General features: G+C 33.3%; 1 protein-coding gene across 1 annotated transcript; it reads right to left on the bottom strand.

The window, feature by feature from the left end:
- Positions 1-86: 86 nt before the first annotated feature.
- On the bottom strand, positions 87-21,915 carry LOC129921081 (uncharacterized). Its single transcript, XM_056002737.1, has 2 exons — positions 19,677-21,915; positions 87-391 (listed from the first exon to the last, which is right to left on the bottom strand). The coding sequence occupies exons 1-2, from the start codon at positions 21,913-21,915 to the stop codon at positions 87-89; spliced, it is 2,544 nt and encodes an 847-aa protein (XP_055858712.1).
- Positions 21,916-24,816: the final 2,901 nt, after the last annotated feature.

Raw genomic sequence — 24,816 nt, 5'->3', positions numbered from 1 at the left:
GTGCTTTTTTTTCAGTCTGAGCGTACCGTTTCTCAGTTTCCGATAAACTTTTGCTAGCATAGGAAATCACTCGTGGTCCCGCATCATTAATTTGTATTAATACCTACAGCTCCTAGTCCTATAGGACTAGCATCTACAACCAATTGCGTTCGATCATTAACATCATAGTATCCTAGTGTCAGCTCTTTGGACATGCATTCTTTAAGCTTGTCAAATGATTTTTGCTGTTCAGTTTTCCAAACGAATTTCTGACCCTTTTTAGTTAAAAATCGAAGTGGATCAGTTGTGGTTGCAAGATTTGGAATGAACTTGCCAACATAGTTAACCAGACCCAAGAAACTCCGTACTTCTTCTGCGTTCGTTAGCTCGCGACGAATAGTTTCTAGTTTATCTAAATGGGGAAAAATTCCTGTTTTTGTTAAACGATGGCCTAAGAAAATCAACTTTTCCACTCCAAAAATACATTTTTCCTGATTAAGAGTTACATTATTTTCTTCCAGTGTTGATTGAACCAGTGACAATCGAGAGTCATGCTCTTTTTTATCTGAACTAAAAACCAATATGTCGTCAATAAAAACGAAACATCCGTCGCATCCACTTAATATTTGCTCCATGGTTTTTTGGAAAAGCTCTGGGGCACACACTATGCCAAACATCAATCGCTTATAACGAAATAACACTCTTCGAGTAATAAAGGTATTGATTTCTCTTGACTCCTTCTATATTTCAATCTGAAATCGAAAGCCAAATAATTAAGTCTGTATACCTATATATTTTTTAAATATATATATCAATATATGTATGTATATATTACCAAGGTTTGGTAAAAAATCTTCTATTGTAGGAAGTGGGTAATTTTTAATTTAACGAATATCATCTCCTTTTGGCATAACCACGACTGGAGAAATCCATTTTGCTGGTCTATTTACTTTCTCAAAGAAGTTCATCTAATTTTAGATCAACTTTTTTTTCTAAAGCCACTGGAATGGTTGTATGACTGGCACAACATCCTTCTTTATTGGAATATCTATCAAGATTCCCTTTATTTTTCCAATAGGTTCAAAAAAAACAAATTTTGGTCATTAATGAGCTTATGAAGTTTTCTTTTTTATATAATCCACATGTTTTATACATATTGAAGAAAGAACATTGCAATCGATTGAAAATTGATGACACTGGAATTTTGCAACTGAAGATGATGGGCCGATAGCTATGCTTTAGTTTTAGCTGTTAGTTCTTATCCCTTCTACTTCGAATCCCGCTCACCCCTACTCAAAAAGTATTCATATCTTTTCATAAAAAGTATTAAAAACTTTTTCTAGAGTGGTCGTTTCGGTTGATCAACTGTTTTCTCCTCCCCTAATCTTATACGTATATGCATTAAAAAAAAAATAGTAAAAGAGAGCACGTATACGTACGGTGATCATCTGTCCCGGTATACTCGGGACTGTCCCGTATTTCTACAGCTTGTCCCGGGTTTTTATTTAAGAAACCCGTGACGTACAAGTGTTCCGTATTTTGTAATCTGTCCCGTATTTCCACATTCTCTTTTTTTCTCTCAATTTTTGTATTAAAAATTTTAAAAACTTTGAACGGAAAACAAGAAAAACAATGGTTGGAAATTAAAAGTTTTTCTATTTTTTCGGATAAAAGCATTAAGCTTAGTAAGCTGCTGAAGCCGTTCAGGACGTGGCCGTCCCCACAGTAAAAAAACTCTTTTGGACCAAGAAAAATTAACTGGATAGTTACATTAATGTGAGTGACAAATGATTAAAAACTCTCCAAATATTCTAGCACAGGTATGAATTTCGTTGTTTAAGCTGCGTAATGTGCAAAATTAAAAAAGCAACATTTTTGTTAACTTTTCGTTCTGCTGGTTTTGTATGAAAATTAAAATGTTAAAGAACAGCTCTCACGATTTTGATTGAAAAGTATTGTTTTTGAAGTCGTTAGATGTAGGTACCTAGTAGATCACCTACCTCTATAAAACCGCTTTCTGGGTTTCGTAAACGACTTAAATGTTTTCAACAAAAATGCTCCCATAAAATCGTTCAAGAAATCTTGCTATCAAAATGAGGAAAAATTAAGAAAACTCACTTTAAAAAATTTCAATTGTAATTTTTTTTTTTTCGAAAAATCAATGGTTTCATAAAGATAACGATCCAACGATTTTTTTATCTGTCACGGGTTCGCTTCTAGAAATATGGTCACAATTAATGTGAATTACAACTTTATCCTAGATTCTAACCTAATCCGATTCGAAATTTAATAAGCACTTCCCTTCAATAACTGAACAAAATGTTCATCTCATTGTCATCAGTATTAATAAATAAACAGAAACACATAAAATATTTTCAAATAAGAATCACGAACTTAAATATTCTAATTCTGCTTATTAAAAAAATATTACAAAAACAAAAGAAAATACAAACAAACCACGACAATCAAATAAATTGTTTATCCTTAGCAATTACACTGTGCTACAAAATAAAAAAAAAAAAATACACCCGAGAAATGACTAAGTGTAGGCTGTTTGTATGGTCGAATAATGCATAAAAATATTTTTGTTATATTTTTGGAACCCTCCATTTTTTTTTTATTTACAAAAAACCATTTTTACAGACCTTACGATGTAATCTATCAATATTTCAGTCATTTTTCTAACAACTCTCAATATGTTATATGTTTTTGGAAAGAGTATGTTTTTTAATTTTTTGACATTAAACGGGTAAAAAGCGATTTTTGAAAAAGTATGAAAAAATGACTTTATTTACCAAGCAAAATCTCTAAAATTATAATAATTAAAAATCTGAAAAATTTTCACATGATAGCTACACTTATTAAATTTGAGTCTGTAAAGTTTCAAATTTTTTGAACGAATGGTTTGGCTAGAATTTAAAATTGATGGAACAAGGTCCAAGAAACCCCATGTTATTCCCATAAGAAACTTAAACAGCTTGGCGGCACAAATTAGAATTAAGTTAGAGACTTGAAACTTGGGGAATACTTTTTTTAGTTTATTTCCAACCATATAAGATCCTAGGAGCATAGAAATTCTTATTATTTTAAAATAACGAACACCCTATTGTGCACCTTGCAATTCACATCATGAAAAGCCACATTTTCTATTTACGAAAAAATAGCATAGATTCCGCAGTTTTGGTCAAATTCAATAAAAAAATTTGTGCCTAAATGTATATTCTTTCAGAATATAACCTTACTTTATTTTTTTAATTGTTTTATATTGCGAAAAAAATTGAGTAAAGTTGAAAAAATTGGGAAAAAAATCACTTTTTCAAGATTTGTGGAATAAAAACCTACACTTAATTTGTTTAAACAATAAACTTCTATACATCATTCAAAAGGTCTGGAAATCCTCTTTCCAAAAACATATAACATATTGAGAGTTGTTAGAAAAATGACTGAAATATTGATAGATTACATCGTAAGGTCTGTAAAAATGGTTTTTTTTAAATAAAAAAAAAATGGAGGGTTCCAAAAATATAACAAAAATATTTTTATGCATTATTCGACCATACGAACAGCCTGCACTATGTTTTTTCTCGGGTGTATTTTCAGTGTCGCACCGTGTTATTTGTTGCTTTTTGCCGTGCAAAACTTTAATGAGCTAAGTACTGAGTTACCACAAAAACACTTTTATATAACTATGCAATGGTGGAGTGCGTTTTATATTTATTTTTTTTATACATTTTCATTTCTTTGTGTATGTGTATGTGTATGAGGACGGGAAAAAACGAAGAATTCGACTTTAACGTCTTAAACAAACTTATTAGAAGGAGTCTTGATTCTGCTCAGCACAATGAACGGATCAGCAGAAAAAAAACCGATAAAAAACTCAGAGATTGCCTAACATTTGCTAAGTAACATCTGAAGAGATTCCTTTGAGGTGATAAAACAAAGTTTAACCGCTTAACCGGAAAAGCATTTGTCCTTCGCTCGAAGTTTAAAGCGTACTACTCTGGAGACGGTGAAAAATGGAGGAGGAAATTTCATAGTTTCTTCTCACGGTATGTTAGCATTGGTGAGGATGAATGTATTTCGTTTTAATTTTAGTTCGTTCTTAAAAAGTAATGAGGGTCAAAAGTTCACGAAAAGTTTTTCGCAAATATCTCGCAACCTATTGATCGCAGGTCGTCAGAGGTCATAATAAAAATTTGTTCGTCGTGAAATTATCTACAAAATACATATGTCTGTAACATTTTTCTGTTAAATTTACCGATTTGGGAGTAGAGCGCACGTTTTTTGGAAATTTTGTATGTTTCTCTTTTGTGAACAATAAGCGCCTTCATTATTTAGAACACACTTTTTAAACATGGTTCAATTTTAGTTTTGAGCTTGTTATCAATTTTCCAAACATGAATTGCACAGAAAATGTCGTTTGGAGCTTCTCAAGAAAAAAAAAAGGTCACGAAAAACTTTTCGTGACCTTTTGACCCTTATAACTTTTTAAGCCGGCACGATATCAATATCAATGTCTATTTTTTCACATTTTCATGAAAACCCCGTAATAAAGGTGTATATCAAAATTCAGCCCAGTAGGAATTTTTCCGCAGATTGGGGTTGAAAATGACTAAAAGACTGGACTATAGGCATATTACTCAAATCTAAGTTAATTTATTATAAGCTACTTAAATACATAGCTTTGAATATAATGCATTCGCGATTATCATATACCGACTCTACACAAAAGGAAATTGTCTTTAATATTAGCTACGTTCCTTTGTGAGGAATTTGTATTTAAAGCTGCTCTAAACTACTTTTTCAATAGAATAATAGAAGTTAAAAGCTTCAAGTACTGCGCAGTAGTGCCCCCAAAAGAACGCAGCTATTCTAATCAACTGAATCAGGAGCTATTTGCACCATAGTTTGATCATTGAATAACTATACCTACTATATATAATGAAGTGACACCGGAAACAAAAATCCGCTACGAATGAGGTGTTACACTACAGTCACTATACAGGATTGCATATTCGATAACCAAAAAATCCCTGAAAAGGACTTTTTGGTTACTAAGTTTCATTGGATATGTTTTGTGTTACACAGAGAGAAAATAACGCAAGGATAATTTTACTTCTGGTTCTGGTAAATTTAAGTTTATTTTTGGTATATTTAACAAATTTCTGGTATACATATATAACAATATTATGATTAAATATGGGTACCATAGAACTAAGTTTGTTTTAATTTTTTCTTTTATTTTTGTAGGCAGATTTGATGAGTCTGAAAAAATATTTCTAAGTTTTCTTATTTTGTTTTCCTGTTTTTTATTACGACAAGAAAATGAACATTTGGAAGTGTTTATTTATGTGTGTGTTAGTATTTAAACTACAGTTGTAGGTCATATTATTAGCACTTTGTCCACATGCACTGTGGCGTATACGTGTTTATTCATTGATTTTTTTTAAAACCGGATATGCAAGAGTTTTGAGGGGTAGAAAATTCAAGTTCATCCAATCTGGCCATACATATGAGATATGACACATTATTTTAAGTAATTTATAATGCAAAATGAAATGAGACTCGGAACGACCACTCTAAAAATGTTTGAGCAGAGATGTGTGCAATTAGAAGTTACAGGTATAAAAAGTAACATCTTAAAGAAACACTGTTCCTCTTAGAATTAAGAATTCCGTGAAAGAGAAAATTATTCGACTTTCCAAAGCTGTCGGCCCATCTCTTTCATTTGCAAAATAGGCGATAGTAATGGAAGTTTTTAATGCCTAGGTTGTGTCAAAATAAAAAATTTTTTCAAACTTTTTTTTTTGTATTTTTGGTCTTTCTTTTAAAAAAATTCTTTTTCACAAACCAATTGCTCTAGCGAGAAAAAAATATTTTTACCAACCCAGATAGACTAAGGGCTGGACAAATTATGTCACGTCGCGTCTTTCCATTTTATCGTTCGTTCACGTGTAAGGTTTTCTCTTGAATGCAGAGGTAAAACGGTTCCTTCTACCTAAACATTTAAGAGAAAACCTTCTGCCTCCATTGGATTTTTTCAACCCATGTTCACTAACCGGGCATCGTTTATTCTCAGTGGAGGCACCGTAAAGGATTCGTCAAAAATAAAAAAAAAAAATTGGCAGACAAAAATCCACTCCTGAAAGAGCATAAGAACTTGACAGATGGGGGATGAACTATATTTTGAGACAAAATTAATATTTTTTGCCAAATGTAACCCAATTGCTCTAAAATCACCTTTTTTCAGAGCAGAAGAAATATCCTGAAATTGCGGAGTTTTTGGTATTTTTAAGGCTGTGTGTGAATTGCGTTAAAATTGTTCACCTTTTGCGTGGTGAATTATGTGTTAAAAATTAAATGGTGTGAAACAGAATAAAGCTTAGGGCCAGTGAAACAAATATTTAATCTCTGGTTCAGCAACTTTTGTCTTTTATTAAAATAGTTGCTAAAGCTGGGGTTTAGCACTGGTTCAAGGTTCATATATGTTGAGCTGATCAACTCCATCTTTGAACCAAAGTTGGACCACAGATAAGCCGCCAAAATCGGCAAGTCAAATTCCGGAACCAAAGCTGAACCACGTTTGTAAAACGTAAACTTAGAATTTGACTTAAAAACCAAATTGTTTATGCTCTCTCACAAAGACCCGTACCACTACCACAAATTCTTCAAAATTTAGGAATGACCAGACTGAAAGCTATGCGGTAGCAGTGCGGAAAATTGTATGAACAAAAATGTACACCAGATCCATTTTTTCCATACAATTACACGTACCGCTACCGCATACCCTTCCGGTTTGGTCATTCATTAAAACATTTTGTCAGAAAAAATTGCACACCTAAACGTCACCATTCCACAAGGCACGTAGCCTTGCAGGGGGGCTTGGGGGGCTGAAGCCCCCCGAAATGCATTTTCAAAATATATCAATTTTTAAAAATGCTGTGGCGCTTTTAGGAGAGAAAAAATTTCAAAGTAGATAGAAATAAGAAAATCAGAAGAACTCGTATAATTTTGATAGACTAAAGCTTTATTTATTTGAATTGTTTTTACCATTTTATTTAAGAAACTCGGAGAATTTTTTGTTCGTAGGTATTTATTTATGAATTATGAATGGAATTTAGGCACGGTAATGATTTGAAATGATCGTTTACGTGTTTTATTCCTACTAAATTTTTTGAAAATTTTGTTTATCATTATACTAAGTCTTTGCTTTGAATATCTAAAAAACGGTTCTCTGAAAATTATATACTATTAATGGCTTAAAAAAATAGTGACCAGTAGATTCTAAATTTTCCAAAAATTTAAAGAGTGTCAAAAAAGAGCAAGAAATTTGGTTCACTTAATATAGGCAGTTTTAAAATTATATAAATGAAATTATAAGAAATTCATTTAAAATGTTGGCAAAGAAAGTTCAGTTCAAATAGATTCATTGAGAAAACGAAATGTTTTAACCGAAACGGAAAAAAACGTTTACCAGTTGGAAAGATCATTGCAAGTGAGCTTGAGTGGTGAAAAATTTCTATTCTAAAATTATTTTACATATTCCAAACGACAACAATACAAAGGCAGGATATGTATTTCATGAAATTTCATCAAGTGAAATCCGTTAAATAATAATTCTTCGAGCTTCCAGCTGCAGCCATTCAGCCAATCCTCAATTATTGTTTTAGCCTTCATTCCTGTGAACCGACTTTATTGCTTCCTTTTCAAAATTGTTTTACAAAATTTATAAAAAATATCGCAAGTAAAAATATGAATATAAAAACCAGGCGATTAAAATTTGTGGAAAACGTTATATTCTATGATATGAGTTAAAAATATATGTCAAAAAAATCGTATTTTAGAAGTTAGGTACAAAAATTCGCAATTTTTGAATTTCGACTAAATCAAAATTTTGTTTTTCTTTTTGAAAGACAACTTTAACAAAAAAAAAAACCTAGTTATATGGAGGAGCACATTATCTACCTGTTTTTCAAAGACAACTTTTTGATAGGACTCATCCTTTAAGAGTAATATTCAAAAAAACCTATATTTTCGACATTTGACACATTTTAAAACCACGATATCTTCTAAACGATATCTCGTAGAAAAAAAAAGTGTCAAGCAATTTTTTTAAGGATATTACAAAACTTACAAGTCATCCATATACTTTATTTTGATGGCTTCTCCCGTTTCAAAGTTATATATGAAAAACTTACATTTTCGACATGAAAACTTGTATAACTTTTTATGCACACATGGGACTTTTGACATTTTACTTTAATCGACATTTAAATGCTCTGTACCAGTTTTCAGCTCTATGCGAATTATTTCTGGGTTTGCCTTTTTTATGTTTATTTTGTCTGGACTATGTTGGCAACTCACTCATGCCCATGGGAATCATTCCTGCACTCAGAAAAAAAATAGTCATGAATATAATTGAAAAAATCTGTCAATATATGTCAATGCTCCAATTTTGAAACTTTTATTAAACAATAACAAAAAAATGATTTAACAAAAAAAAATTAACAAAAAATTTAAGAAAAAAAATCATCATGAGAAAAATAACGAAAAAAATTTGAATAACAAAACATAACATACAGGTAAAATAAGCATTTAAAAAAGAAAAAATTGTTACACTCATGAAACTTGGCAAAAAGTTTGCTTTTGGGATAAGAACCAAGGATAAAAAAAGTCTATAAAAAAAAGTTGGGTGGAAGGGTGTTTTTTCGCGGACAAGAGGGAGGGGTGAAGGTCAAAAATATAGTGAACAAAATTGTTTGTGGAATATTATCATATGGCACATTTTTTTAAGGTATTTTTTGATGCTGAATCTCATGACATTAAAATAAAGTCAATATGATTGCTTAAAGAAAAGTTATTGCCGATTAAAAACAGGGGTGCTTGTTTTTTGACCTCAATAGGTAAAATATAACCAAAATTCCTAAAATTATATTATATTATATACATATAAATTAAAATTATATTTGTTGAAAGGGTGTTTTTTTGATAGGTTAAGTTGTGTGTGAGAAAGGTATCATAACAGCTTAATTAAATTTTATTAATTTTTAAAACTTGCTGAAAAAGTTTTGGTTAAGTTGTGTAGGTATATAGAATTAAGAATCTATAAAAAGTACAAAATTATCTTGAGTGAAAGGGTGTTTTTTTTCAAGAAATGATGAAATTCGGAATTAGTACCACAAAAACTGGGAAAAAATTTTTACACCAATGAAAAATTGGTAAAAATGTTGCATTTATAACAGAAACCAAGAACGCAAAAAGTCGTTACAAATATTTTAGGTTAAAGGGTGTTTTTTTTTTGGGGAAAATAGGGAAAATCCGCGATAAGTCCAATAAAATTAATGGTATAAAAGGTACCCTCACGAAATTTAATAAATATGTTCTCTTTCTCATGGGGATTACGAATAAAAGAACTTTATAATTTTTTTTCATGTGAAAGGGTGTTTTTTTAGGTGAAGAGTAAATATGGGTATATTTGGAAAAGTGTGCAATACTAGAGTAGTACAAGTGGTACCCTATTGAATTATGTTACTTTTGAGATAAGAAACCAGAATCTAAAGTGTCTACAAAAATTTCACGGTTGAAAGGGTGTTTTTTGAGTGAAAACAAAAATGATGGACCAACCTAATGAAATTTGGTGAAAACGTTGAATTTGGGAAAGAAAGCAAGAATAAAGAGTTTTTATAAAAAAAAAATTAGGTGAAAGGGTGTTTTTTTCGAATCTGTAATTGGTCCAAAAAGCCAATGATTCGCGTAAAACGTGTAAGAACATACACTGCCGGTCACTTGAATACGTCCACATTTTAGTTCATCTTATTTTTAGCCTGGCTTGGTATTTATTGCAATGGTACATTTTTTTTACATACGTAACGAGAGAACATCTTTATGCGCTTAGCTTAGGAGAAAAAAAATTGTCTTGGGACCTACCGTTCTTCTCACACGGTAGCTAGACAAAATCTATTCATAAAAACAAGTATATTTTTTGACTCATCTGAATAGACTCAAAAGCAAAAATGTTAATAAATGATGAGTTGCATGGGTCAGTTGGACTCAAAATTGTGTCTGTCAATAAATCTGACTGTCTATAACCTATAAGGACGAAAACGGCTCGAAAAAAATCGTTAGGCGCGGGAAAAATGGCGAAAATAAAAGAAGTCTTTGAATTAGGCCGAAATCAACGATGCATTTTGACAAAAATTAACACAAGTTAAAATTTAGTATGCAGTTATTCGCGCAATATCCAAGGGTATAAAAACAACATTTACAATCGAAGTTGCTTAGCCACAACATTGGCCGATAGATGTGCAATGATCTGAACAGCATGACTTCGCGCTAAAAATTAAGCTGAAAACCGGTATGAAATGCAGTTTAACGACGGCAAAACGGGTTGTCAGAAGTGGTAAACATTTGAGAAGAACAAATCTTCGCAAAAACTACCACTTTACAAACCACGAAAAGAAACTCGCCTCCAATAGTAAAAAAAAAACATGTCGTGAAAGTCGAATTTCCAACCGGTGATTTTACAAAGGAAAAACATGAATTAAGTTAACCCTGAGGTCTAAATTCCTATTTGTATGACCTTCGTAGAGAGAAGGATTATTTTAAGTTGTCTGCATAACTGTGAAGGGAGTGTCATTAAGTACAAGCTATTTTTTTCTACAAAACTTTCGATCTGCAATTTCTAACACAGTTTTTTTTACTATTGGAGGCGAGTTTCTTTTCGTGGTTTGTAAAGTGGTAGTTTTTGCGAAGACTTGTTCTTCTCAAATGTTTACCACTTCTGACAACCCGTTTTGCCGTCGTTACTGCATTTCATACCGGTTTTCAGCTTAATTTTTAGCGCGAAGTCATGCTGTTCAGATCATTGCACATCTATCGGCCAATGTTGTGGCTAAGCAACTTCGATTGTAAATGTTGTTTTTATACCCTTGGATATTGCGCGAATAACTGCATACTAAATTTTAACTTGTGTTAATTTTTGTCAAAATGCATCGTTGATTTCGGCCTAATTCAAAGACTTCTTTTATTTTCGCCATTTTTCCCGCGCCTAACGATTTTTTTCGAGCCGTTTTCGTCCTTATAGGTTATAGACAGTCAGATTTATTGACAGACACAATTTTGAGTCCAACTGACCCATGCAACTCATCATTTATTAACATTTTTGCTTTTGAGTCTATTCAGATGAGTCAAAAAATATACTTGTTTTTATGAATAGATTTTGTCTAGCTACCATGTGAGAAGAACGGTAGGTCCCAAGACAATTTTTTTTTCTCCTAAGCTAAGCGCATAAAGATGTTCTCTCGTTACGTATGTAAAAAAAATGTACCATTGCAATAAATACCAAGCCAGGCTAAAAATAAGATGAACTAAAATGTGGACGTATTCAAGTGACCGGCAGTGTATCTATAAATGTTTAATGTCTGACTTTCTCCTTAGCGACACAACCGATGTTAATGAAAATTTTTGTATAAAAACGTTTTAGTAATTCTAATGTTAAAAAAATAATTTTCGGAATTAAGAAAAAAGTTCAATGTTTTGAATTAAAAAAAAAAATCAATTTTTTTAATTAAAAAAAAAGTTCAATTTTTTAAATCATTTTTACTATTCCAAGCAACTTTTAGCTTAAGAGCTAGTACGTGCGACCCAGTTGTGCATTTTATTTATTTTTGAGAGGAAATACTTAAAGAATAATAAAATATGGATATAGAAATCAGGTGCTTGGACGCAAAAAATGTGTACAAAAGAAGTAAATATTACATATTTTAAAAGCTACCGACACCGATTATATTCAAAGCGTTGTCCAACAAGCAATTTTTGATTATGTGTACGAGGGTATCAACTCGTTCAACAACTACATCGAGAACGCAGTTGATAAACTCGAGGAACGATTTTTTTCCCCAAAATCCAACAAGTTTTTCAACAGGTGTACGAGGCTGTTCAACAATTTAATGTGTTGGTCAACTAGGTGTACGAGGGTATCCAACAATTAATGAAGTTGATAAACCAGGTGTTCAACAATTGATGGAGTTGATCAACTAGGTGTAAGGGGCCCCCAACGCGTTTCATTCAATTTTACATCTAGTTTTGTTGCTCAACGTGAAGAACGTGAGTTTGTGCACTAGTGTACGAGGTTATAAAATTGTTTATCAAATCGATGAGTTGAATAAGAAGTTGGTTGAACTTGCTGTGCACGTAGTGTACGACGGGCATAAGGGGTATAGATAAAAACCTGAAAAAATTATAGAATTTTTTTGTATTTATTTGGAGACGATTGAGCGGATGTTTTCATTAATTTTTGAAAAAAAAGCAAATAAGAACCGGCCTAATGTTACATAAGCAAGAAAACGGAGTTCAGATTTGACACTCCGATCTAAAAATGCGAAATACGAGGTCGAACACACTTTGTGTGTAACTGTCACCTACTTTATTTATGTGCTATTAAGGCCGTGTGTGAATTGCGTTAAATAGATAACACCGTGTAAAATTTTTGACACTGTTGAGGTGAATAAAAAATTTTCAGCTGTTAAAAATTGATTGGGTTCCGGGACCTGGTTAAATTTGAGTTAAATTTTTTTTTGCACATGGTTTTGTTTTGTTTTTTATTAAAAAGGAGTATCATGGCAGAAAAAGGCAAAAAAAATTTTAAACAATACATTTTTTTTTAAATTTTTTTGTTCACCTCAATAGTGTCAAAAATTTTACACGGTGTTAACTATTTAACGCAATTCACACACGGCTTAACTATAGATTTAACTAGGGACTCATCATTAGCTACAATATAATCAATAAATTAAGGTTCTTGATAGAGGGGTTATTCTAGTTGGTTCATGAAAGGTCATACTTAAGCTGTTATCATTCGTCGCTATTCGTCGTCGATACGTATCCTGATCACGACATAAAACATAAAAATTATGTGTTTGTGTTTGAAAATAAAATTTAAAAAATTTCAGTGAAAAAAAAATGTATCGTGTTCTTTCTTGTTTGCAAATGTTTAAAGGCTTGACCACACCGAAGGGTACATGCGGTAGCGGTACGGGTAGTTGTATCAAAAATATTCAACACCTAAACGTTGTTGTTCCAGTTTGGAATTTTTTTCATACAATTACCCATACCGCTACCGTATGTACCCTTCGGTGTGGCCAAGCCTTAAAAATCCTCAAGCGTCATTGATCTTTCCATTCCGCTTCAGGTAGGTTTTCTGCTTCAGTTTCGGTAAGAGTTCGTCTCCGTTTTCTCGGAATGGAGATTTTCACAACACCAATCCATATGCAATCGGCTCCGCGGTATTTATAATTTCCATAATAATTTGAGCCACCCGTGGAGCCCGTTGCGAGGTCAAGCTCGAACTCACTTCGGAGCCGGTTCGGACCCAGTGCGGACTCGTTTGCTTGAAGGGTATAATAGCTCTGTTCCATTGGAGGTGGTAGTTTGCTCGTGAGTAGAAATCTAGTACAACAACTACACTTTCCTATCTCCTCGAGTAGAAGATCTTGTGTTAATTCTAGTACTAGATCTACTCATGAGTAAACTACCACCTCCAATGGAACGGGGCTAATAAAAAGTTTTAGTTTTAAAGCCCACAGCAGATTTTGAGAGTGCATTTACATAGAACCAAAAATGGGTTACTTGTAAGTGTAGCTATTAGCGTCCTAATAAAGAACTCAAAAGTCTGGCAGGTTTATTTCACGGCATTCTATGGTTTATGGAGAGTTGAAAAATGCATTTTTTCCGATTTGTGTTTCGCGTATATAACCACTTATACATATATATATATATATACATATATATATATATACAAATAAGTCCCAGACATTTTAACTACGGCCTTACCCCCATCAGACTTTCTTAAAGAGCCCCGAAATAGCGACCTTCACACAAAAGTCACTATTTAGGGACTCTTTAACCCTAGAAAGATAATCTACGTCTGCGAGACGTATGACGTTGAATTTTATACACACAATACCTTTTGTAAATTGCTGGGTATTTTTACAATAGAACTATACTGTTAATTTATTGACTTAAAAGAATCTGAATAATGAGTAAAAATGCATGGATAGGATAAAAAAACACATTGATATATTTAAAAACGATTTAAGAAACATACGTCTCTCAGACGTATGATTATCTTTCTAGGGTTAAAGACGTCTGTGATGCGTTCTTTTATTCGACGATGTTAACTATTGTTAACAATAGTTAACTTTCATCGTTCCTAAATGAGAAAAAAGTTACAAAGTGTAACATCGTGACGTCACAACATCGTTCCTAAATCTAGTGTTGAAGTGTCAAATAGTTACATTTTGTTACTTTTTCCAACTCAGCTCCTGGACTTGAGTTTCAATGTTAATCTGTCAAACACAACTAAATGGGGAAGAGAGGGGATGATGTGAGAAGAGAATTTCTTGTTTGTTTCCATATTTGAAATTATTGAATGCATATTTTTGTTTCAATTTGCTTAGAATTCAATTAAAAAGAATTATTTCAGTACCAAATTAATTCTTTCTTGTTTATTCATTCATAAAATTAATCTCAAAAAATTTTGTTTTGACAGATCAACAAAGTGTAACATTTAGTCGTTCCTAAATCAAAGTTGACATTTTGTAACAAAATCTAACAAAAACAAATACAACGATTTTTTTGACATAACAACAATAGTTAACATTGTTCAATAAAAGAACGGACCACTGGTGATTTAACGATAGTGAGAAAAAACTAAAAGTAATAAGTAGTAGGCATACTAATTTGGTTTTTCTACAAAGTTAAAAGTTCCAGCTGCTTCCGCAGTTTAGATATGCTATAACTAAGGAAGTTCTCCAGATTTTTGAAATGCATGACGTCTTCTCTCTCAGATAAGTTGCAAAGACTACAATAAATAGTTCAGGCGTATGAGTTCACCTCTCACCATAAAAACAGCCGAAATTAGTTCTGTTTTCATTTCGGAAATATTTTTCTTCAGACAAATTTTGTTTTAAAACGCTGTATTTAGCTCGGTGAAGGGACGATGAAGCCAAATTTACGCAATAAGCTCTGCATTCATCCTTACAGTATCTTTCGTTTCCATAAGGTAATTTGCATTCGAATCTTTTTTTTTTTTTTTTTATACGTATACCTTTCCATTATAAATTTGTTGCAAAATATTGGTTTAAATTGGCTGGAAAGCCTGAGATTTATATTTAAATATTTTTTCGTTAATCTTAAATAAACCATGTTTTTTTTGTTCATTTCAGATTAACCTCAATACTACCTTAAGTTAGATACAACTATGTCAACACTTTTTCTGTTTCCTATTTTCGGACCATTTACAGAAACCCGTAAGTCCGAACTTGTGCTAAATTACCGTTGCAAGACCGGAGTTATGGGAATTTGTCAATGCACGCAACAGTTTAAAGAGCAATTATACGTACACAGAAATTGATTGGATCCCAAATGAAGCTGAATTTTTCATTTTTCATTGTATTCTAGCAAATTGAGGTAGTAGGTTGTATAGTAGTTTTTAAATTAACATTCTGTACAATTTGCTAACTTTCTTTGCTTGACTGGTAATGCAGCGCTAAAGTGTTAAAATTTTTGTGAAAAAAAAATTGTTTTAAGGATTTTTAAAATGTTTGTCTGGCTGATTCCCTGAGACCCTAACTTGTGACTTTAACATCAGTTTCACAAGTTTTGATCTCCGGTATTGGCTTCAAACTTGCAATTTTGATTGATTTTAACTTTTATTGTAAAATAAACTAATAAAAAAAAACATACCCGAAATATATTTGACTGTTAAATAAAATTTTAAAAAATAGTAACAAGTGTTTATTTTACTTGAAAAAAAAAAATATTTTTATGATTGATTCCCTTGTCAAATGTTTACAGCTTCCTGAGGTCATTTTAAGTCGAAAAACTTAAGAGGTACTTTTCTTGTTTTCGTCCCCTTTTCGAGCTATGACGGTTTACACTGAGGAAAAAAACGCAACGTAAAATGTAATATGGCCAACGTTGATTTAATGTTCAAAAAACTAACATGAAACATCTTTAAATTAAAATTGAAACGTAAAAATAATTTTTAATTTTTGTCGGACTTTAGCTTTTTTTGCATTTTATTAACCTAATTTCCAACAGTGAGATAGCACGTTGCAACATTGCATAAAGGCGTGTCTGGCAAGGTGTCAGGCCTATCCGATGGGTCTGGTAGCATACAAAAATTATTGAATTAGTTCCTTGAGTATTGTAATATAAAAATGAAGCTTGACAAAATAAGTAAGGTTAAACTATTTTGTTTCAAAGTTTTAAGGTGTGTGGCAAAAGAAATGGGCGTCGCAATGGGTCTGGCAGTGTTAGTTACCTATACGATCTTTTACTTGTCTGAATGCAACCTACACGCTTACATCTAATGCAAATTTCCCTGTACTAGAACTATTTTCCTATGTACATAAAAAATTGCAGTCTTTTTGAAGTTTTTTCCTACAGATCGAAAACGGTCTGTCAAATCGAATAACCGTTAATGTAATAAATGAAGTTAATAAAAAGATTTAAAACTTTTAGTTTAAATTAATTTTCAAAAAAGCTCAAATAAAAGAGATATGACGAAAATAAGAAAATCACCCTTTGACGTGTTTCAAAAAAACCACCCTAACTCTTAAACCGAATCGAAAAAATTTATTTAACATATATTTTAGTAAATTAAATTATCTTCAAGTTTGCAATACTTTTTTTTTCTGTAGATTCAAAAATACGTGATTTATGTGAAAAAGTAAAAATTTTATTAAAAAAAAAAATGGAGGTCAAATGACTCTAGATGCGATTGTGCAATGTGTGGTTTTCGACTCGTGTCTTGATACTCTTTTGAGTCCTGAAGTCAAAATGTATTATAGATTTTTTCCCCGACCCCCACATAATAAAATCTAACTTTCCCGTATACTATTGGGCGTGTCTGGCAAGGTGTTAGGCCTATCCGATGGGTCTAGCTTACAAAAATTATTGAATTAGTCCTCTGAGTATCAAGTTTGAGAAAATAAGTAAAATTAAACTATTTTTTGGCAGCTTTAAAGCATAACTACAACGGCCACTTTTTGCAAAAAGTCAAAAAGTGAAAATTTTCAAACTCATTTTGTGACAGTTTTTCTGTCCACCCCTTCAAGCAAGAAAGCTGAGTTCAGGAAAGACATTCCGACCTCAAAACGAGAAAAACGGGGTTGCACTCACACACTTGCAACTTTTTGTGTATGAACACAAGGAGAAATCGTGGTGAAAAAACCAATACATATAAAATCGGCTCCGCGGTAATTATAATTTCCATATCATACATACGCCGCACAGTGGTACCGGTTTCTAAGAAGGGCGGCCATAGGGGATTATGGTTAGGATAGCAACAAAATATATCTACATAAATATGTGTGAGAATGTATTTTTTTCCAATAAAAAAGAATAATTCAAATGAAAAGCAATTGATTTATAAAGAAATCTTGTATATAACAAAATGTAATGTTATGTTATTGAATCAGTATACACACAAACAAATGATGAGTTATTTTTAAAAATAATTTATTTGTTTTTTTTTTTCAATTTCAGTCATAATTTTTATATTACATTTTAAATTTAAAGCTTGCTTAATATCATATATTTTTATAAAAATATGTACAAAAACTTAAAGAAAACAAAAAAACTCAAAGAAAAAAAAAATAGGTACTATGCAAAAGTTTTAGATATGAGAAATATGAGTAAAATTGCAGCAGTGGGTGTGAAAGAGTCAGTCGTAGCCCGTCGCACTTATTCGCAGACAGATTCAATTGTTTAGGAAACTACACATGCTAGAGAAAATTTATGTATATGAATCATGTATTTATATTGATGATAACATAGTTAAAAATTTCGTTAAAGTGAGAAGAAAAACAAAAGTATAGAATTTGAACCTGTCCTTTTCTAGTCTGTTTTTTTGTTGAAAATTTTGAATAAAATAGAATTGTAAACACTTTAAATATAGTACATACCTTCAACTTTAAGTTCCATAACAAAAAAAACCTTTAAAAATAATTTTAACCGAAAAATACACTTAAAAGTTTGAGTTGATTCGGGACCAAAAATAAAGCACTGAAACCAGACTTTTATTTATTTATTTAGCTACAAATTTACAAATTAATTAGCTTTGATGTCGTAAAATTCTATATAATTCCTGTTTTACACAATACTTTTTTTTTTTTTTGTAAATTCATTTTTTATTATTCATCAACTTAAAACTATCTTAAAGCTAGACAAAAATTCATAAAAACTAGCCTACTTATCAATTACTTACAACTAACTTACTGGCCCTATACGGGCACTCTAAGTTATACTTCATTTTTCTTAATTCTAATGCCTTTCGGCCTTATAACTATTTTAATACTAATATTTTAATGGTTTTTATTTTTACCAAGAAATAATTTAAAAAAAAAACTTGGTATCATATCATTTTTTTTTTTTTTTATTTTAAAACTTACAAACTAATTAAAACTACTTAAAACTACTTAAACTACTTAAAACTACTTAAAAAACTAGAACAGCCACAGCAAGCAATTTTTGATGTTTTTTGTTTGTATTTTATTTGTATTTTTTTGTATTTTTTTTTGTATTTTTTTTTGTATTTTTTTGTATTTTTTTTTGTATTTTTTTGTATTTTTTTTTTTTTTTTTTTGTTTTTTTTTTTGTATTTTTTATTTTTTGTATTTTTTTTGTTTTGTTTTTTTTTTTTTTTTTTGTGCCACCCCGACTGTCCCTACTTAAAACTAAACACCTAAAACTATGTAAGCCGGCCAAGGCATAAAAAACGAAGACCACTTTTACCTATACATGAATACCATTACTAAGCCACCAAAACTGGTTCTCCTGCTTTACCCTATCTCTTCGGTCCCGATCGGACACAGTAATACTGAACCGAAGGCGCCCTTCTCCGCCTAGTGCGAGGATGTCTCTGTCATACAGCAGTCGCCTGTCCACGGTTCTTCGCCCGACGTGGTAGATTAGCGGAACTGCCAATCTATCCTGTACAAGCCCCCGACTATCTAAATAGAGGAATGCCTCAGGCGGAATATAGCCGCTTAAACACACACTCTTGAAGTATTCGTCGTTAGGGTAGTAAGCCCCAAAAATGTAGCTATTTGAAGAGGCCATCGCTCTTGAAACGTGGCCACGAACAAGCTTCAGCATAAAGTTATCAATTCTATTTATGTTGGCCCTATTGTATAAAACCTCATTGGAATGGTAATGCGTGTAATCAGATTCGGGTGTTCTGTGCAGACCAAGGCAACGTCTAAGACACTGCCTCTCAAACACCCGAAACTTTTCCATTTGAGATGGAGCAACGTTGAACCACACAGGGCATCCATAGACAATCATCGGCCGGATGAGGGCCATGTAGCAAATCACCTTAACCCTGGTGTCAAGCCGACTGCTATAAAACAGCCGTTTCGTCAGGGCAAAAGCTCCCCTAGCCCTGGCCAGAGCAGCATCCATATGTCTATTGAAATATAGATATTGATCTAGCCAGATGCCAAGGTACTTTACTACACTTTTACTCGGCAGTGGATGTCCGTGTGGTCCAGCGATCACCAGCTTCCGCCAGTTCCTTCGCGTATCCCCAGAGGCCCTAGCCAAGGGAGTCCTAAATAGAATCGTTTCTGATTTCTGAAAGTTAATTTTCAACTTCCAGTCATCACAATATCGCTGAATTTTGTCGAAGTCACGTTGCAAGAGAATTCTGATGACCTCAACTTTTGGAGCTGTTCTGTACGCAATTAGATCGTCGGCATACGCAATTGCCTGAGTTAGACTTCCTATCAGATCGCTGGTGTAAATACTAAAGAGAATCGGTACGTTCACCGCTCCCTGTTGAAGACCATTTTTAATATTAAAAACTCCAGTAGAAGTTACATTGCCACTTTTGACAACAAACGTTCTACCATTGAGCATGTCATAAAGCATATATAAAAGTGGTTTACTTATACCAAGTCTTGTTAATTTAAGGTAGAGACCTTCTAACCAAACGGTGTCGAAAGCCTTTTCCAAATCAACAAGACAGGCACCCGTGCACTGTTTTTTAGATTTGTTCCACTGAATATCAGATACAAGTTTAGACGCGGCATGAATAGTGTCATGTCCTGCCTTAAACCCGAATTGATTATCCGGTATGATATTGTTGTCCTCAGCCCACTGAGACAGAGCCCTATTGATAACTTTTTCAAATACCTTGCTGATACTTGGAAGGAGACTTATCGACCGGAGATTTGCCGGATTGGAGTTGTCCTTTCCCTTTTTCGGTAGAGGATGTACCACTGCTGTTTTCCAACGCTTTGGATAATATGCATTATTCAGAGCGTTGTTGAACAGAGTGGCAAAAATGTCAATAGCTTCTTGCGGTAGATGTCGTAGTACAATATTGGATATACCATTGACTCCTGCTGATTTCTTTTTCTTTAATGAATCGAAGATGAGCTTGAGCTCTACCTTCGTAACTAACAGGGTGTTAGCCCCAGCATGCTCGGCGATGATGGCGTTTGCCAAGTGTTCTTCATTAAACCCGGTAAAACCGCGATTCTCAGATCGCCATTGCGTAATATCATTACGTAGGTAGAAGTGATGAAGGAGGGCCCTGTTTTCCAGGTCATGGTTCGGGTTAATGCTAGCATTTACCTTGTACACTTGCTGGAAGGCAGCACCCACCGCCTCCACTTTCTCTTGCGGGTCTTCGATTATAAAGAGGTCGTCGTCAAAGACGGCTTCCCCTGGATTTATGCCTGCGGTCAGGAGTACGTCTCTGTTTTCCACAGTTCTCTGGAGCTTAAGACACGGAAGCTCGTTTTGATCATTCCGTCTAAAAATCTTATTAATCTGCGGAAACATACTCGGGTCGCTAGAATTGACGGCCCGAATTTTTTTGTCCCAATACAAATTAATAGACAACCTATAATTTTCTTTGATCAACTGGTTGATGTTTTTGATCGACGACTTCAGTGTTCTAATCTCCAGATCGTGTGGGTCGGTAAATCGCCGGTATAAACGTTTAAGTCTTGTCAATAGTCCGCTTTTTTGTCTGTGGAGTGCGTCAATAGACGTGTTTCGGTAAACGTTATTTTGGTCACGTTCTTTGTATTTAGGTATCGTTCTGTTCATCGTTTGTAAGATGGTATCGTCCATCTGTTGGAGATAACCATCGATCTCACTGTTCGACAGATTTCTGTCGTTTGGAGGGGCTATGTTGTTCGAACGGAGTTCTCTTGCTAAAGCGTTGGTGAAGCGTGGCCAGCGCATCTTACCGTAGTTGTAAGAATGCTCCGGTACATACTCCTCCAATTCCACAAGCTCGTTCGGAAGCTGTATTGCGGCGGCGAGTCCGCAGTGGTCGCTGTCGTACTCAATTGTACGAAGGCAGTTTCTTGGGTGTTGGCCCACAGCGTCTGTTATTGTCAGTCTTGAGTCTAGAAGCAATATATCCAGAAAAGAACCGCTTCTTGGAAACGATGGCCTTTCAGTAGCCAGCAGATCAACCCTATATTCAATATTGTTTTGACTCATCCAATTATACAGATGATTACCTCGCTGATTCTGTATTTGATTTCCCCAATCTTGGTGTTTGGCGTTCAAATCACCGGCCATGAGGATATAGTTTTCCTCCAAATTCAATCGTAGCACTTGAAAAAGTTTTTCGAGTTCTGCCGTAAAGTCAGCAGGCTGAGGTGCTTCTGGCGCATAAGCTGCGACTGCATACACCCGCTTTCCATGTTGGAGAGGAATGCATACAATGCACACCTCAAGCGATCGAAATTTTCGCACTTCACTATTGTATATTACCTTATAACTAATGCCTTTACGTATGAAGATTGCAACACCGCCCCCTTGAATGGAGTCGGGCCGGTCTCTTCTTACGATGTTGTTATTATTATTTGTCAGTTTATGTTTCTGGTTTAGCTTAGTTTCGCTAGCCATAAACACATCGGGACTTAGATCTTTCAACAATTGGAAAAGGTTAGCTCTACGTTCGACCCTAATCAGTGAATTTACATTCACAGCTAGGATCCTAAGAGGCCTGTCTGACAGCGCGCCCATTACACAATACTTTGATATATTAAAATCAATTACATTAAAATAATTATTAAAAGTTTTACACGCAGCAAACAAAGGTTCATGAATTCCATAATTCGTTCTGTTAAATCTTAAATTTAGGAAATCAATTGATCTTAATGATCTTGCAGCAATATTTATGTTGAGTTGTGACAAAAGATACTTTAAGTCGATCGTTCCCATTAAAACATCATAGACAAATAAAATTTTTGTAACAGTTCTTCTGTCAGCTAGTGATGGCAAATTAATTAAGGCTAGGCGTTGGCTATAAGGTGAAAGATTTGTGCTATTATCCCATGGTAGATGTCGTAGGGCAGGCATGTCAAACTCAATGGGGCCAAAACAGCGAGATAAAAATTTGTGTGGGCCGCAGAACATGTAAAGCTACAATTTTTATATGTAAAAGAATTTTGTAAAAAAACAGCAAAAATGAGGAAACTATTTTTTTTTTCATTTACCATTTTCTTCTCAGACCAACGTTAGTTATTCAGGATTTTATAGGTAACTCATTCCTCTTAATGACTGAAATAACTGCTCCCATCGACAGGTACCTAATGTGAAATTTGCATTTGAATGCACATTTGCATTTGAATGTTGCATTTGTTCACATATTCGTTATTATTATTATGAATTTTTCTCGCAGTTTTGAGTTTAACTCAATAAATGTTTTGATACATCTAGGTAGGTATCATGAATTATAAACTCTGCAACCATTTTAGATAGCAAGACATGCTGGTTTAAAGACTTTTATCATTAAAAACTAAAAAAATTCCAAAGCCCCAAAATCGTTTGTAGGTTAACTCAGAATATTCGCTTCCTAGTTCATTTTAAGAAATCACATAACTTACCCTGATTTAAGCCACGAGATCTTATAAAATTTACTATTTTGGTTTTGTCCCATATTTATTTGTTGATTAGGAAAAAAAGGAGGTGCATGTGTGTCAAAAGCTGAAAATCTAAATTATAATCTAAAACTCAAAATTAATAAAAATGTGAACGGGGCCGGGCCGCAAAGTTATTCGTTGTGGGCCGCATGCGGCCCGCGGGCCTCAAGTTTGACATGCCTGTCGTAGGGCATAAAGTAAGAATTGTTTTTGTACAGATTCTAATCGATTGATATTAGATTGGTAACATGGGCTCCAAACACAACTGCAATATTCTATACTTGACCGCACAAGAGAACAGTATAAGGTCTTTAAGATGTATGGGTCTCGAAATTCTTTTGAAAAACGGCACACGAACCCTAATCTGCATTTAGCTTTGTTTATAACGTGATCAATATGTTTATTAAAGTCTAGTTTCTGGTCCATTACAACGCCAAGATCACAGAAGCTTTCAACTCTTTCAAGAGGTTGATTACACAACATATAAACATTTAAGAAGGGTAACCGTTTACGAGTAAAAGTCATGCACTTACACTTAGATACATTTAGTTCCATATCATTAACACTACACCAATTGGAAACATTAATTAAATCTCTTTGTAACAGTTCAGATTCGTTGTTATTCTTGTACGATTGGCGAAGCTTAGCATCATCAGCAAACAAAAGAAGGTTAGAGAATTTTACAGTGTTATGTAAGTCATTTATAAACAATACAAACAGAAATGGTCCAATGTGGCTTCCTTGGGGAACACCGGAATGCACAATTATCTTTTTTGATGTTTTGTTTTTAAAATTAACATTTTGTGTTCTTGAACATAGGTACGACTCCAGCCAAACTAAAAACCAAGAAGGCAATCCAATGATCTGCAGTTTTTTCAAAAGTAAATTATGGTTGACACGATCAAACGCTTTCGAAAAATCCAAGTATGCAACATCAGTTTGATATCCATTTTGATTCTTCACAATTACATCTGAGCAAAACTCCATCAGGTTTGTTGCAGTTGATTTACCCTTCATGAAACCGTGTTGATGTGGCGAAATAACATTTTTGTATTTTTTCTCAATAGTACTTAAGATAATCTTTTCAAATAACTTTGGTATGCATGACAGCTTGGCAATCCCTCTGTAGTTTGAAATGTTACATTTGTTTCCGTTTTTAAAGAGTGGTAAACTAGTTGAAGTTTTCCAGAGGCTTGGAAAAATACCCGTGCGGATAGATAAGTTAAACAGATAACACAGTGGACGAGCTAAAACAGATATAAAACGTTTTACAATAAAAGGTGGTATTTCATCTGGACCGAAAGATAATGAATCTTTTAGTTCAGAGACATGGTTTATTAGTTCGATTTCGTTAATATCTGGTTTAGCAACGTCAAGTTGAGTAAAGGTTGATATGGACTTTAAATAAATTTCTCTTATATCACAGTTTTTATCACAGGTGTTATTGTAGGTATTATCACAGGTATTGCAGTTATTATCACAGGTATTATCACAGTTGTTAGGTTTCTTATAAACGCTTTGGAAGAAGTTTGAAAACATATCACATATAGTTGCACGATCATTAGAAGAACAGTCTTTGTAGGTCATCACAGGTGGAAAATGGTTTGCCTTTCTTTTAACGTTGACGAATTGCCAAAATTTTTTTGGGTCAACCAATATTTCATTTTCCACATTAATTATGTATTCTTGGTAGCTCGATTTTGTTTTAGCGTGAAGTTTTCTCCTTACTGAAGAGTACTTAGTATAGTCCATGGTTGATTTCGATTGTAAGTATTTTCTATAAAGTTTAGTTTTAGTATTTCGCAGTTTTTTAATTTCTTTTGTAAAACATTTTGGACTCAACGTTTCCGACAGATATTTTTTAAAAGGAACACATAGAGAC

This window comes from Episyrphus balteatus, chromosome 1, assembly GCF_945859705.1.
Source record: "Episyrphus balteatus chromosome 1, idEpiBalt1.1, whole genome shotgun sequence".
In the NCBI taxonomy this organism is placed as follows: domain Eukaryota; kingdom Metazoa; phylum Arthropoda; class Insecta; order Diptera; family Syrphidae; genus Episyrphus; species Episyrphus balteatus.
This window is presented reverse-complemented; position numbering and strand designations above follow the sequence as displayed.